This window comes from Dendropsophus ebraccatus, chromosome 7 (assembly GCF_027789765.1).
Source record: "Dendropsophus ebraccatus isolate aDenEbr1 chromosome 7, aDenEbr1.pat, whole genome shotgun sequence".
Classification (NCBI taxonomy): domain Eukaryota; kingdom Metazoa; phylum Chordata; class Amphibia; order Anura; family Hylidae; genus Dendropsophus; species Dendropsophus ebraccatus.
The window spans coordinates 86,970,205-86,987,451 of NC_091460.1; the positions used below are offsets into that span (position 1 = coordinate 86,970,205).

The window sequence follows — 17,247 nt, forward strand, 5'->3', positions numbered from 1 at the left end:
ATCTCTTCCTTAGTAGTCATGTGCTGTTACCAGGATTATTGGCCATACACCTATTGGTTACATGAGGGTCTGGTTTTGGCTGCATGTGGTGACGTACAGTAAATGTGGGAACGCCTCCTAAGACTAATCAGATATCAATATGATGTTCAGAAACTTGAAAATCATGATGCTAATTTGTTAGTGAAGATGGGGCATCTTCAGGTTTAGTGCCTAGGGCAGCAGCAGCTGTTAATACAGCTCTGAGCATGATACTGGCCCAAAACACACAGCCAGGGCAAATGATGTAGACACAGTCCACATTATTAACGCACTGGGTACTTTAATCTCCTATTGCGTTGTACTAACTTACTGGGATCAGTCAATGGAGCAAGCGCCTTACATCATCAGTGGTTTCATTCCACTCCTACTGTGTTAAAAAATTTGGGGAATGGAGCGATTTTAACCCTTTGAGGACCAGGCCCAAAATGACCCAGTGGACCGCGCAAATTTTGATCTTAGTGTTTCCTTTTTTCCCTCCTCCCCTTCTAAGAGCTCCAGCACTTTCAGTTTTTTATCTACAGGCCATGTAAGTGCTTGTTTTTTACAGGAATAGTTGTACTTTGTAATGGCGTCTTTCATTTTACCATAACATGTATGATGGAATTCCAAATATATTATTTATGAAGATATAAATTGGTGAAATCGCAAAAAAGAATGCAATATGGTAACGTTTGGGGGGTTCCTGTGTCTACGTAATGCACTATATGGTAAAAGCGACATGATACCATTACTCTATAGGTCAGTCCGAACACAACCATATGCAGGTTTACGCAGATTCTCTAATGTTATATATTTTTTTTAAATGAAATCCTTTTTTTTGGCAATTAATTATAAATAAAATGGGACTATTGTGACGCTTATAACGGTTTTATTTTTTCACCTACGGGGCTGTATGGGGTGTAATTTTTTCCGCCATGATCTCTAGTTTTTATTAATACCATATTTGTGAAGATCGGACGTTTTGATCACTTTTTATTAATTTTTTTATATATATAATGTAACATAAAATCGGTAATCCGCGCACTTTTTTCCCTCTTTACGTGTACGCCGTTTACCGTTCGCAATGACGCTTGTTATATTTTAATAGATCGGACAATTACGCACGCTACGGTATATTATATGTTTATCTATTTATTTATTTTTATATGTTTTATTTATATAATGGGAAAGGGGGGTGATTTCAACTTTTATTGGGGGAGGGGTTTTGGGGTAGTGTGTTAGTGTTTTTAACTTTTTTTTTTTTACACATTTGAAGTCCCTTTGGGGGACTTTTACATTCACTACTTGGATTTTTACACTGATGAATGCTATGCCATAGGCATAGCATTGATCAGTGTTATCGGCGCTCTGCTCATTGAGCCTGCCTGTGCAGGCTCAGTGACCAGAGCGCCGATCGGACCGCACGGAGGCAGGTGAGAGAGCTCCGGCGGCCCGTTTTACCGATCGGGACCCCCGCAGTCACACTGCGGGGGTCCCGATCGGTAGGTGACAGGGGACTCCCCCTGTCACTTACACTTAAACGCCGCGGTCGCGCCGCGATCGCGGCGTTTAAGGAGTTAATGACACGCGGCAGCGCGATCGCTGCAGCGTGTCATTACCGGTGAGGTCCCGGCTGCTGATTGCAGCCTGCCCCCACCTGCTATGAAGCGCGCTCCGCTCCGGAGCGCGCTTCATAGCGTGAGAAACACCCAGGGCGTACAGTTACGCCCTAGGTCGTCTGGGGACAGACTTCCATGGCGTAACTATACGCCCTGGGTCGTCTAAGGGTTAAGGAACGTATACTGTATTTGTAAACAATGGTTTTACTTTTTTACAGGCCATCAGATACAAGAAAAGTTATACATGTTACATATCGTTTTAATCGTAACGACTTGTGGAACATATATAACAAGTCAGTTTTACCCCAGGGCGAACGGTGTAAAAACACACATCCACTAAAAACACAAAATGTGTTGTTTTTTTTTTTATTTCACCACACATTGAATTTTTTCCTGCTTTTGCAGTGTACTTTATGCAAAACTATTCTCTTGTTAACATTCCCATTTTAAAACATTGCTGGACTTAATAGCCTGTGACTAAAATGAGTATTCTTAGAGAGCTATAAATATTAGCCTTTACTAATTCAGACTTCTAAGTAGAAATATTAAACCAGGACAGAAACAAACTAGAATACCCATAATCTGTTAAAATATACCCTTTTTCTCAGAAGCCTTTTCTTGTTTTATTGTTAGCCCGATCATGTCAAAATTAAGATGACTTTTCACTGTGACCCAGTGTTAAGGGATTCTACTGCACTAGGTCTCATGCTGGAGATGGGTGTGTATGGAGCTGGAGTAGGAAGCCTAGTATCCTAATCCACAGTTACAAGTAGCAGGGACACTTCCTTTAAAAAGACAGGATCAGCATGTTAAAAGCTTATAACACGATCAAGCACTCTTGATGTTAGCTTAGCTCTGCTGCTGATACAGTGTATCCCTATAGTGCATGGGGTGCTGAGGATGAAAGTAAATTTTATTACCTTGCTCCTGAGTTCCATTTTTGGGATATTTGTAGTAACTTCCATTTGTTAATGAGACGTTATGGAGCTCTAGGGGCGGGGTTACCCCCTCAGTGCACCGATTCCCCCCAACAGGCCCTTCCTTTCTTATACATAGCAGAGCATTGTCCAAATATTCATTGGGGGGGAGGGGGCGGGGAGTGCTAGCAGGGGCGGATCAGTGCACTGAGAGTGGTAGTCCCCTAGTGCATCAAAATGCCTTACTAGCATATGAAATTAACTACAAATGTCCAGACAATGGCACCTAGGATCATGGTAAGAAATTTACCGTCATCCTTAGCATCCCATGCAATATAGGGGCATAACAACAGGTTAGATGCTTCTACAGATTTGCTTTAAATAGGTAACACTTCAACAAATACTGCAAACTCTCAAAAGTACAATTAAATATGATAAACTATGTATTGTATTTTGTCAGAGAAAAATTCTTCTTTCTCCTCTTGTTAAAGTTCTTGTTGCCCATCCCTACAGCTAAAATTTCATGAGAGATCGAGTTTCATGCAACCCATCCATGTCTACGAATAGGGAGAAGTAAGGAGGGAGATGGGAAGGAAGGATGAGTTCAGAGAGCACTCCATTGCACAGTTTAAACTGCCTAGAATCGCTCTATAATGCTTTCAATTCTGCTGCTGCTTCTTATGTTGTGTATAATGACAAAGAAGAGCAGAATTTCCTCCACACAACAATTGGGTCAGGGAGCTATGTTAGGTCGATTAGAACGTGGAGCTAAATGCATCATTGTGATCAAGTTAACTTCTGCTACATCTGTAGATGTTAGGCTCCACCCACTATGTCAAGGACAACTTAAAAATTAGAGATTGAGTTTGCAGAGCAAAACTCTGGTGAAAATAGTATGTATTACTCTGGTGAAAATAGTATGTTGATTATTTTGTCTTTCCCTGGTGCACAGCAGTAATGAAAAAGGCTATTCACAATGCAGGGTTAGTATAAAAAATGTTAAATCCCATTTCTAGGTTACAGAATAGTGAATTACACAATTATATGATTTACAAGAATAATGCACACAAAAATGGTATCATAAAAATGGTGATAACACTGTATAGGTTTAAAGGGAACCTGTCACCCCCCCGTGCCGGGGTGAAGGCCGCCCGACCCCGGCCCGACTCCATCCATTCTCCAGGGGCATTGGACTCATCTATGCAGCGCGCGCGTCGGGCTTCCGACAAGGATATCTTCGTCCCGGGACCAGCTCCAGGAGCGGGACTTGGCGAGATGGGGTAAGTATCCAGGGCTCCAGCAAGGGTCGGGAGGCCTTCACCCCGGGACCGGGGTGACAGGTTCCATTTAAAATTGATATTGATGTCACTATGATACAATGATGTCAAAGTTCAAAAATGATGATGTGAAGTCTGTGAAAATAGGATTGCCTTCTATTTTATTATAAATCTAGGGTAGTGGTTTAATAAGTGCCCCAATATTTAAGGTAGAATGTGGTCAGAAAGTGGTCATGAGAATGTGGTGATTATTTTGTAGTATCTTTTCCCAATGTACATGGGTAGAGGATAAAGTGATTTTATAGTATGGAGTGCAACTACAGTATTAATGGTATGACTATGCAAGTATAATGCATACAATGCAGTTAAAGTACAGAACACAATACAGGGATAGTTCAGAATTAGTTTTATAAAATAACTTAGAATGGACCCTGATTCCATTTTATTCATGCTTTGCATGTAAGCCTTCAGCTCCTAAAGAACAGCATTATCAATGTACTTTACATATACCTGCCATCACTCCTGACATACATGATTTAGTTAATAACTCGCATTCCCCATAATAATTATGAAGCACATTTTCTTGTAACAGTGCATGTCCAGGGGGAATAATAGAGAAATGACACAGCATTCATAATCATCTTTGACCTTGAAATTAAAAATAAATAAAAATTCCTCTGTAAAATAATTAGTAGGAATATTTAGAATTAGCAAGTCTATAGAAAATTAGAGAATAGGTGGAATTATATGCAGTTAAGCATTAAATATAAATGCAAAAGTTAACAAACATTTCAGTACAAATTTATTATTTTCTACTTCTATAAGTTTGTAAATGACTATAACTAACCAGTTTTCTAAATAAAGTGCAGTATGGACAGCAGTAGCAGCACTCTTGCTTTCTATGCTACGCTGTTTCCAATGCTGTTTTTCTCTAGACAGCTTTACCAGATGCCGTACCTGATGCTCTCTATATCTGGCATCTGGTATTGCTATGGAGATACACAGCACCAGGAGCTGGGACTATTGTGTTTAGATTAAGCTACATATTTCTAATAGAACCCTCCTGAAGTGGTAAACAAAAAAGACTTAACATTGCCTAAATTTTTCAATATCAATAATAATATATAATATAAATAATTATTATAATAATAATAATAATAATAATAAGTTCAGAGATGTTCGGCTGTTGGGAGAGCTTTGGAAGAAAGACAGAGGCTCCGAAAGTACCAGAAGCTTCTGTTATTCTCCCGAAGTTCTCCCAACAGACAAGCGTCTCCGAGCTTCTGCGATTAGATGGTCGGCTGCTCGAGAGAGCTTTGGGGATCTCCAGCGCAGTTACACTACGTCCCACTGCCTGCGCGGGGAATGGGGCAGGAGGCGCGCGGAGGCCAGGAACGGGCCCCAGGTGAGTTAACTGTTTGGTTTTTTTAAATTTAGCTGCAATCAACCCCTGTCTGACAGCAGCAGGGCTGCGGTCAGGCAGGGGTTAACATTTTCCGGCATATAAGGCGCACCCCTGACAATCTTTTTGAAAGTCAGGGGTCGTCTTATACGCCCAGTTGCCTTATACGCCAGGAAGTAATCCATTATGTGCAAAAAAAAAATTAAGCATTTACCACTGTACTAAATTATAGTGAATATAGATCTGAAATAGAACCATAGAAGTGGAGTCCTACCCGGGCCAGTGCCACATTTAACTGTATCTGGTTCTTCAGGAGTCAGATCCAGTAGAGAGTTACTGTATCTTCTCTCTTCCCTATCACTCCCACTTTTAAAATCCCCTTTGTGCCCCTAATAACTATGCCCCCCTTTGGACTTCCACAGTTTAAATTGCTCCCCATTAAAGCCCACATTGAGTGACTATGTGCTCTACTGGGCATGGACTGACATTCTTCATCAAACCTTAATCAGCTTGCATTATGGTTAATTGTGCGTAACTGTAATTGAGTAGGTGATACAAAAAAAGGGGAAAAGCTATGTCAAATATAAATAGCCAGCACTGCACTGTGTTGGTTATTTATATTTGACGTAGTTTTTTTCTCCTTTTTGTCTCCTGTATAGTTTTCTTATATGTCAATGACTGCACACCCTTGCAACAATAGGTAGTGCATGGTCCATATGTTTGTGTTTAGCAATTGAGTAGGTGATGATGCATACAGCATCCCTGCATACATTCATGAAGCATATGTCCACGGGGTCGGCGCTCTGTTCACTGATTCATTTTTAAACATATCCTTATATACCCCAGCAATGCTGTCGGAGGGGGCAAAGTCCAGAAATTTGATAGATAGATAGATAGATAGATAGATAGATAGATAGATAGATAGATAGATATGCTGTATTTCTATATTGGATATTGAATTTCTATAATTTGGATTTATTTTCACATTTTGTGATTGTATTTAAAATCCCAACTAAGTGTCAGTAATAATCAGCTGGATGACATCTACATAGATACTGTATTTTATAGTAAGCATACATCAGAAAAGTCTATTTTCATTGAATAGAAAGTCACAGTAACTACCACAATTCAGTGTTTTTCTTCATCCTCCACTTTATGACTCACTATTCACTGTGTACTTGACTTTTCCATGTGGCATAATTGTTTGAATGTTCTGTAGCTTGCTAAAGATGTGTAGGCTGATGATAATGAGGGCTAACATTTGGTACAAGCAGAGGCTGATAACTGTGGGGGTGTGAAGTGAATTACAACAGCACATTATATTACAGACCGCCTTCTAAATAACCATTTTTCTAATCTGCCACTGTGTATGAATATAGGAAATGAGGTTTATTATAGAAATGCATAATTCACATTCATCAGTTTAGGAAACAGAGGTAACCTTCCCTATAGCAATCGCAATAAAAACATTTTTCTTAAATATGAATATATACCATCACAATAATACAGAGACATTAATGTTGTTACAGTCTATTTCAATGTACAAAAGTAATTTCAAGACTGTAAAATATTGTAATTTGGGAAGTATAGTTGTTATGAAGCCCCAAATTTTAACCCATTAAAAGAAGAAAAGTGGAAACATAATATAGGTAAAGCAAATCCTTACACACAAAAGTCAACAACAGATATCTATATTAAAGTGGCACTGTCACCCCCTTTTTGCATTCTGACATCTCTACACTGGTGTAAAAGGTAAATTTCACAGTTTTTATACCTTATTTTAAATCATACGTCATGGTGCTTGTTCAAATAAAAAGTGATCTTTTATCAACTGCAGATTGTATTAAGTGGGCGGGGCCTCGCGGCATTAGCGCCACTTAGCCCAGACCACAACACCCCCCATTGACCCCGCCCCCTCGCCGGCCATTGGAACAGGCTGACCTAAAGGTCTAGGCCCCACCCCCTCTAGGCTGTCCCACCAATGGGCATCAAGGGGGCGGGGCATATTGTGGTGTTGTGGGTGGGGCTAATTAGCGCTAATGCGGCGAGGCCCCGCCCACTTAACACAATCTGCAGTTGATAAAAGATCACTTTTTACTTGAACAAGCACCATGACGTATGATATAAAATAAGGTATGAAAACTGCTAAATTTACCCTTTACACCTGTGTAGAGATGTCAGAATGCACAAAGGGGGTGACAGTATCACATTAAAGGAGAAGTCTGGCAAAATTTTTTATTAAAGTATTGTATTGCCCACAAAAAAGTTATCGCCAATATACACTTATTATGGGAAATGCTTATAAAGTGCTTTTTTCCCTGCACTTACTACTGCATCAAGGCTTCACTTCCTGGATAACATGGTGATGTCACGACCCAACTCCCAGAGCTGTACGGGCTGTGGCTGCTGGAGAGGATGATGGCAGAGGGATGCTCAGTGTCCCTCCAGTGCCCTGTGTACCTCAGTGTCCCTCTGCCATCATCCTCTCCAGCAGCCACAGCCCGCACAGCTCTGGGAGTCGGGTCATGACATCACCATTTTATCCACGAAGTCTTGATGCAGTAGTAAGTGCAGTGAAAAAAAGCACTTTATATGTATATTGGTGATTTGTATAACTTTTGGGGTGCAATACAATACTAAAAAATTTAGTCAGACTTCTCCTTTAAGTACTTAAGTGCCGGCCGGATGATCCGTCCGGCCGCGGAACTCTTATGCGGGCGCAGAGCTTCCCATAGCTCGCTTCACTGTGTGAACTGACAGGGCCGGAATTTATTGAATTCTGGCCGCAAAAAACTGACATGTCCGTTATTGATGTGTGTACGCTCCGGCCAGGATCCCATTCATCAATAGGCATAGTTCCACCCCGCAAAACTACGGCCGTATTTCTGTGGCGAGAACTACGGCCGTAGTTGTACGTTGTGTGAACATAGCTTAAGGATGAACGGTTTTGTACACCCCTGTACAGCACACCCTAGTATAAGTACATAGTAGTACACTGTATGCAGTACTAATGGATGGCCATAAAGTAGTAAAATTATATACAGTACCAATGTATAGTACCAAAATATAGGGGTGCAATGTTATACATGTAGGGCAGATAGAAAATAGTACTGTACATGTAGAACATGTGTAAAGCAGCACAGTACATGTAGTACTGGTAGATAAAAGAGACAGCTGTAAAGTACAGTATATGTAGTACATGTATTAGTATAGTACATGTGACCCAGGCAGAGAGCTGTAAGCAACATGTAGCGCATGTAGCAGTACTGTACATTAAGCACAAGTAAACACCAAAACATTATATATAGTACTGATAGCAGTGCAGTATGTAAAGTACAATATTGAAGTAGTACAGTATATGTAGTACAGTAAACACATAAAGTGACACTGTCACCCCCTTCTCTACACAGGTGTAAAGGGTAAATTTAGCAGTTTTCATACCTTATTTTATATCATACGCCATGGTGCTTGTTCAAGTTAAACGTGATATTTTATCAACTGCAGATTGTGCTAAGTGGGCGTGGCTTCACGACAACAGCCCTCCATGATATCATATGTGCATAGGCCCCGCCCCGTCGCCGACCATTGGAACAGGCTGGCCTAAAGGACTAGGCCCCATCCCCTCTAGGTCGGCCCATACAATGGGTGCCGAGGGCGTGGGGCCTATGTGATGCTGTGGGCGGGGCCAAGTGGTGCTGTTGCTGTGAAGCACCGCCCACTTACCACAATCTGCAGTTGATAAAAGATCACTTTTTACTTAAACCATGAACATCATGACGTATGATATAAAATATTGTATGAAAACTGCTAAATTTACCCATTACACCTGTGTAGAGAAATCAGAATGTAAAAAGTGTCACTTTAAATAGAGAAAAACTCAAAGACACTACCCAAAGGCTGAACCCTTGTATGAGGACAGTCCTGATGCGCACGCACAACCGTCAAAGGTGCTCAATTAGGTTGCAAATAGACATACTAACAATCCAGTTTGAAGAGTCATCCGATGGCTGTTAACATAAATCAAGTTGCTTCATTTATTGATACATACAGCACATATTTCAGCCAAGGAGATATATCTGACTGAAATGTACAACACTATGGGGAAAATTTATCAAAGACTTTGGGGGACATTTATCAAACATGGTGTAAAGTTAAACAGTCTCAGTTGCCCCTAACAACCAATCAGATTCCACCTTTAATTTAAGAGTCTGTGAGGAATGAAAGGTGGAATCTGATTGGTTGCTAGGGGCAACTGAGCAAGTTTTACTTTACACCATGTTTGATAAATCTCCCCCTTTCTGTTTCTATTTTTTTGGTGAATAATTGGATTTTCACCCATTTTTGGTCTAAGTTCTATCTATGAACCAGTATTCGACGGGTGAATATTTTTTAGATGCAACTTTTTTAATCTGCCTGTTTTGCGTATTCACCCAAAAATTTGCATAATCCAAAATTAGCGCCCAATTAATTATTTGCAAAGTCGCACAAACAGGTGCAGGCCTACATCTGGTCAGTAACAGGTGAATATGTTCACGCAATTTTGCAACTTTTTGTGCAACTTTTTATTAAGATACATTCACTATGGCAGTGCTATATTTTAATCAATCAGCCACAAGCTATTGGAACAAAATATACACCAATCCTCAGTAGAATAGTGGCACACATAAGACTCCTTAGTAAATGTCCCCCTATATGTATCAGTAAAGGAAGCAACTTGAATTATGGTGAGTTCTATCTGATGACTCTCTAAATTGTATATGTAACACAATACCATGTTGCAGAGACAGCCAGTCAGAGCATAGTTAGATGATTAGAAAGATGAAAACATTGTACCAGGTGGCAACTTGAGGACCAAAGTGCTATAAAACAATAGACATCAAACATGAAATATATAAAAAAAAATAGTCTTACCCTAAAGAACTCTTTAGTTGACCCAGAATCCAATGTACCATATGCTATTTCAGTTTGCTTGGAAAGATCTTCTGCACTCTCTATAGGTGACACCATCCGTTCCACAGTTAGGAAGGCAGCTAAGTTAGCCGTGTAGGATGAAATGATAATCAAGGTAAAGAACCACCACACACCTCCAACAATGCGCCCAGAAAGGGATCTAATGAAATTAATTTTTAAAATGGAATGAATTTGTATGCAGTACAGTTTGAAATTTTACATAAAGCAATACATTTACTATAAAGTTCAGTGGTTTCATTCAAAATTCTCTACATTGATTTAAAAAGCACAGGATATCAAAAAAATACTAGTATATTCGCATAGCACTGGAAATTAGTTTAATTCTTTAAAGAAACATTTAAAGGCAACTACAGCAAAAAAAAAAAAAAAAATCTTTCAAATCAACTGGTGTCAGAAAGTGCCAGAGATTTATAATTTACTTCTATTAAAAATCTCAAGTTTTCCAATACTTATCAGCTGCTGTATGCCCTACATGTCTATGACATACAGGAGCTGGTAAGTACATAAAGATTCAAAGAACACCAACAGTAGAAATTGTGCACAGCCTCTTCTGGTCCTGCAATAGGTATAAGTCTGGGTTCACACTACTTATATTTCAGTCAGTATTGTGGTTCTCATATTGCAACCAAAACCAGGAGTGGATTGAAAACACAGAAAGGATCTGTTCACACAATGTTGAAATTGAGTGGCTGGCCGCCATTTAATAGCAAATATTTGCTGTTATTTTAAAACAACGACAGTTGTATTGAAATAATGGCAGTTATATGGCTGCCATCCACTCAATTTCAACATTGTGTGAAGGGAGCCTTTCTGTGTTTTCAATCCACTCCTGGTTGAGGTTGCAAAATACTGACCAAATACTGACTGAAATATACTGTGTGTGAACTCAGCCTAAGGCTATGTTCACACGGCGTATGAGATCGGCCGTTCCATGACCCGTCCGGGTGACAGAATGGCCGGTCTCTGAAAAGATCATCTCGGCCGGTACTGCAGTACCGGCCGGATGATCTTTTCGGCCGCAGTGTTCTGATGCAGGCGCATCAGCTCGCGCCCGCATCAGAACTCTCATAGCACACAATGAAGCAATCGGCCGGAGCCGCTCGCTTCATTGTGTGAACTGACAGGTCTTTCTGCGGCCGCAATTCACTGAATTGCGGCTGCAGAAAACTGACATGTCAGTTCTTTGCGGCCCCGCATGGGGCTCATGTCTTATACAGGGTACAGAGGGGAATATTGTAAATAAAGGGCTTCAAATCCCCTGCAGAGAATGAAATGATAAAATTCTGTCTGCAGCCACCACTAGGAGCTTAGAAGCTTTCTGCATAATGTTTATTAGAGCTCAATGTATAGACAGTATACAGTAAGCGAGTACGATCTCCCTAGTGACAGGTGCAGACAAGTGTTAGAATTTTATAATTTCACTCAATTGGGGGGGGGGGGGGGGATTTTTAAGGGTTTACGAATGGTGTCTTGCAAAAAAATGTCACAAATTGCTCCATTGCTCAACTTTGTGTTTCCTTATAGATAAAAGCTGAAGTAATTGCCTTACATGTAAGCACAGTATCATGTGCATTTTGTAACTTTATAAGAAGCTTTATGTGCAATGTGATTTCAGCACTTGTTGCACTGATGTGGCAGCAAAATGTACAGCACACCTATGGGTTTTGCATTCCATGGGTTGGGTGTAGAGTGCTTGGTGCACAGAGTAGTCTTTAAGCACTTTTAATATCATTATGATGGGATCCCAGGCTCTTATACAGTAGGCAGGATGTTACGCTGAAACCGTTCCTTCCTCACCTGGCACAACACAGTGCATTCAGGCCAACAATTGGACCCGCAGAGCTGTTTTTTCTCAAAACCTATAATTAAGCAGTTGTGCTAACTATGGTGCTTACATGTATTATGTACATGCACTTGTGTTACTTGTGGTGCTGTGTATTACACAGTGTATATGTAAGTAGACCTGTTGTGTCTACTTTTAAAGCTCCCATAATAACCTTACCATAATAGGTGACAGAAACACGTTGAGATATAGGGGTACAATTGACACCAAGTTCGTGCTCACAAGCTGTTATAACACATGAGGTTTGTGCACACCTGTCCAGTTCAGACTCTGATGGATTTACTGACTACTGTATTCTTCTATAAAACCTGTTTCTGATTATCATGTATTGGTGTATTTTAGCATCTTTATTAAAAGTAACTTTTAATAATTTTTAATGGTACAGGTTGAATATTATGGCTGAATTAGCAGGAATATTGGTAAATGACTTTTCATGAAGATATCATGCAGTTGGGTTTGAACTCTTTCTCCAGCCCAGAGGTATTTAAATATGTAAGGGTATTCAACGATAGCAGTTTTCATTTCAATTGAGTTCTCCAAAGAAATAGACATTAATATCTTAAGGAAGACTGTAACCTAACAGTGTACCCGATTTCTAAAAGGAAGGGCTGCATAGCTTCATAGAGCACCAGACCTCTTTGACATCACTCAGAGATGTAACATTTTGGTAATCTTTTACACAGCATTCTAGAAACAAACCTTTATTTCTTCAAGCAGCCCTTTGCCTAGAATGCTGTGCCAAAAATTACCATTGGCAATCTCTGAGTTAAGATAAAGTTCTGCGTGCTCTATAGTTGTGGAAGTAGAAAAATCAGAGCTTGGAGCTCATGAACAGATCATTGCCTTGCTTAGGGTGCATTCACACCATGATTCTGCCATCTTATGCATGGATATGTAAGTACCCTGTCAGACTCTAGTGCTGACGTACTGTGCGCTAACTGGCCTGGATCCAATTTACTCCTATAGACTGAACATAATCAGCTAGTGACTATGTTTGGGCAATTTTCTTTAGGTAAAAGTGCAGCAAACTACACTTTTAAATCCAAGTAAAAACTCATTTAAATGCAGGAAGAGACCTGAACATATTTACTAGCTGACTATGTTTAGGATATAGGACTAAGTTGGGTCCATGCCATTTTGTGCACTTATATGTGAAGTGGAGATTCAGTGGAGATTTACCAGATTAATGTGCAAATATACAAATGACCTATGTGAAATGACGTCTGTTTTAAAGGGTATTCCAGCTTAAACTTAGCTAATCTCTAAGCCTACTATAGAGCATAAGTGTGAGATGGCAGGTGGTGTGAATGTTTACCCCCTTCACCTTCAATTTGCAGAATAAGGACTAGACTCAGAAAGGTGTGTTGGCCCACAGACAACCACTCCTTTTATTCATTGTTTACGAAGTTGGTGGAGATCGCCAGGTACAATGCTCAACTAACTTCAGAAGCTTCCATAGAAAATGAGAGGAACATTAGCATGCAGGTCAAGGCCGTTATAGAAAATGCAGAAATATCCATAGGCAATATTCCCCTGTGATATCACTCTTATCCCCTATCCTGTGAAAAGGGAATTAGTTAATTTAAGTTGGAATACACTTTTAATAGTTGAACTTTCTGGCTTTATGTAGCTCGACCTTAAACAAATAGGAACAATTTGTATTAATGCCATATGTTATTCTAGGTCAGGTAGAGGAAAAATTATGAAAGTTCATTCCTTTTTGTTGCAGGAGACAAATACTATGATAAATCTTCTGAAACAAGATGGGTAGAGCAGGGAACTGGAGACTTAGCCATACACTTCTCATGACTCTAGCCGTCTATGGGGTCTAAAAATGCCAAACTGATCAAAGCTTTTGACATGTTCTTTTTTTTCCCTGACATGACTGACTTGTAATAAATAGTATTCTAAATCGATCTGGTTCCATTTCTCTAGTAACGGTTGACAGATCAGTTTTACAGGACAGAACCATGTTTGAAACAAATTCTTTAGGTTTCCACTATAGAATTAGAGTTAGAAGGATATCAGGACTGGTAGATGACCATTTTATTGGCTTGGTATTCTACAGTATATTGCTTGATATTGACATTCCCCCTGGTTCTTTACCTAACATGCAAAAACCAAGTCATCCGGGAAATATGATTTCTTCAGGCATGATCTCTTCATGTTTCAGCACCAGGTGAAAGTTCCAGCATAATCTCCTTGGCCAATGCAGATTGGGAATCTATTTATGCGTATCATGTTTATCCTAACCTCTACACTGCATGATCGCTACCCTTTAGCCATTGTTTTTGTTGCTTATAGCAACCAACCACAGTGGCGCTTTAATTTTTCCAAAACAGTTTAAGAATAAAAGCTGAGCTCTGATAATCTACAATGGGCAACAAAGATGGTTTTCTTTTAGACATCTTGATAGATATCCACCAGTATCTTACCTCTCACTCCCCACTGTGCAGCTGCTTCCGGGTTCTGGGGCCATGACATTGCAGGCCCGCCCAACCAATCAGCGACTGAGTTGGGACATCGCACAGTGGGGATGAAGCAGTAAGATACTGGCGGTGGCAAGAGACCCAGGGGTGTAAGTATACTTTATAATTTTCAAGCACCCCCTCCCTAGACATATCTCAAAAAGATTCTTGCTCGGACAACCCCTTAAACTAATTTTTCCCCTACAAGACCAGAAAAAAACATGTCATTAACTAGAAAAAAAAAACATTTTTTGTGCCACATTTATGATTTGTACTTTGTACAAGGTAAAAAAAAAAAAGCTGGGTAAACACCCTTTAAGGCCACATTCACACATTGTCTATTTTATTAAAATAAAGGCCATTATTTGATACTCAAAATACCAGCCATTGTCTTCAGCCTTCAATGATTTTCATTGAAGTCTATGGAAACAATGGCCATTAGTTTACACAATGCATTGAATAATGGCCACTGTCAGCAGCTGTCAAATTAATGTTCATGTCATTAATTCACAGCCGTTTTTAGCAAACAGCGGACGTTATGTTACATTGTTCACACAGAGATTTTTTTTTCACTGTCTTTTCAATTTAATTCAATGGACCTTTTAAAATTAGCTCCACCCAAAAAGGCCATCATTAACCTGTATGTTAAACAACATCCGTTATTTTGAGTATCAAGAAAAACCATTGAAAATAGTTGCGTGAACATGGCCTAAGTGTGTTTTTTCCACACTTTTTTGCCAAGGGTTGTAATGGTTCCTATATGTTTTGTGTTTTATGTTCTAAGTTCATGGTGTAAATGTGAACAGCTCACTGTGGCTATTGCACAATGTAAAACAACATAATGGACTAATGTCTGTTTCACAAGATATGTCATTCTTAATTGCTAGAGAAAATCTATCTTCTGAAACAGAATTAGCTTATATGAATGTGAGGTGTATCACCATATCTCTGTAATGTGAATTTATCGATAACATATCTACTTGTTTGGAGACAGTAAACAATACATTAATCCAGACAATTCTTATATGTATAGTTAAGCCTGTAAGATTGCATTACCCTTTTTCCCACCACAGCTCATTGTCCACAAGGACCTGAATCTGTGAAATGGGATGCAGCAAAAACACGGTACCCCTCCAAGAAGGCATGAAATTATTGAAACCTTGTGCATTTCTGTATACATGGTGTTTATAACTTCACTGAGACAATGTATTTATTACCTTCATTTCTATTTTCTTATGAAAAAAATATATATATTTTTGATTATGACGTAAACTGCACCTACATTATGAAAATTATGTCTCCATCTCCGTGAATTTATTCACCATGGCATCTGTTTTCAGACCAAAAATGCACAAAGTAGAAAGAGATAAGTAACCAACCTTGGCGAAATATCGCATCCTTGCTGCATAAAGGCACCAAGGGAAAACCAGAGACTATTAAAAATTCCAAACTCATTAGATGATTCGTTACTTTGCGTTTCTCTTCCATCTTCAAACTCCTCAGTATGCCATTCATAAGGGCTAAATCTGCTGACCAGGAATAAAACTACACTGACCCCAATATAAGCAAACACTATGCACATCCAGATCTCATAGGCTAAAGGATCAAGAAAAGAAAACACTCCTGGTTTTGACTTCTGAGGCTTCTTGATCATAATTGATATTCCCAAACTCATGAATGGTTTTGAGAAATCTATTACTTCTTCTCTCACCAGTGTTATAGTTAATGGAGCAATTGCAATATCAGCTTTCTGTAAAACAGAAAAAAAGGTTACCAGATTAGTGATCAATCAATGATCGTTTACAAACACAGACTAGCCTGTCTATTCACACAGCTGCCATAGTGACGGCACTTAGAAATAGTGTAATGCTCTAAGAACTGATCACTACAATCGCAAGCACAAGATGCCTATGACACAAGGAAATAATGGAAAAGTACATTAACTATTATATTAGGCAACTGTATTATCTGAAACTATGTAATTCATATTTTATCTATCTATCTAAGTATCACTCATTAAGGACTCTTTTTAATACATCATTTTAAGAAGAAACATTCAACGTACAGTAGGTATGTTTTAGCTTTGAGTAATGTAGATTTTATAGACATATTTAAAATAGTACTTACCCCATAGACTAATTCACCAACCATTCCATTCCATATTTTTGTTTCAGCATCTCTTGCACCATACTTTCCATCACCAACTATTGTCAGTTTGTACTTAAATCCACAGTGCCTGGCAATTTCCGTTGCCAAATCAACACAATATCCTTCATAGCGATCATTTCCCTCAAACTGATCTGCATTTTTCTTAAACATCACATATGGGGCTTCCTAAAAATGAAAGCCAATATCTAATGACTTAAACACCATTACATAAATAATTTCAAAACTCCATAGATCCCCTAAACCCCCAAATTGCTTTTGAAAGTAGTAGAATTAGTAGTCAGTACCCCACAGGTAGAGTAACTTAAAGGCAAAATCAGTTCTAAAAATTGGAAAGTAGGAAAACAAATCTATGACCAAACTGATTCAGATTTATGGTTTCTGTAAGGCCCCATTCACACGTCCGTGTCAGTTTTTACTTTCAGGAAATCCTGATCAGGAGGCCTTAAATGTCATCAGGAAAGTATCAGGATTTCCTGACAGTAATCCGTTTTTACCTTCAGGAAACCATCAGGAAACCATCAGGAAAAACCTTCAGGATTTCCTCATGAGAAGAAAAATAGGAC

The 17,247-nt window shown here is 39.3% G+C and overlaps 1 protein-coding gene across 3 annotated transcripts in view; it reads right to left on the reverse strand.

Annotated features, from left to right (window-relative positions):
• Window positions 1-17,247, reverse strand: part of GRIA2 (glutamate ionotropic receptor AMPA type subunit 2) — a 158,395-nt gene that overhangs the window by 43,492 nt on the left and 97,656 nt on the right. For all 3 annotated transcript variants that reach the window (XM_069976623.1, XM_069976625.1, XM_069976624.1), the window contains exons 10-12: window positions 16,643-16,849; window positions 15,895-16,265; window positions 10,145-10,343 (exon numbers count right to left, since the gene is read on the reverse strand). In XM_069976623.1, coding sequence (XP_069832724.1) covers window positions 10,145-10,343; window positions 15,895-16,265; window positions 16,643-16,849 — 777 coding nt within the window. The remainder of the gene's footprint in view (window positions 1-10,144; window positions 10,344-15,894; window positions 16,266-16,642; window positions 16,850-17,247) is intronic.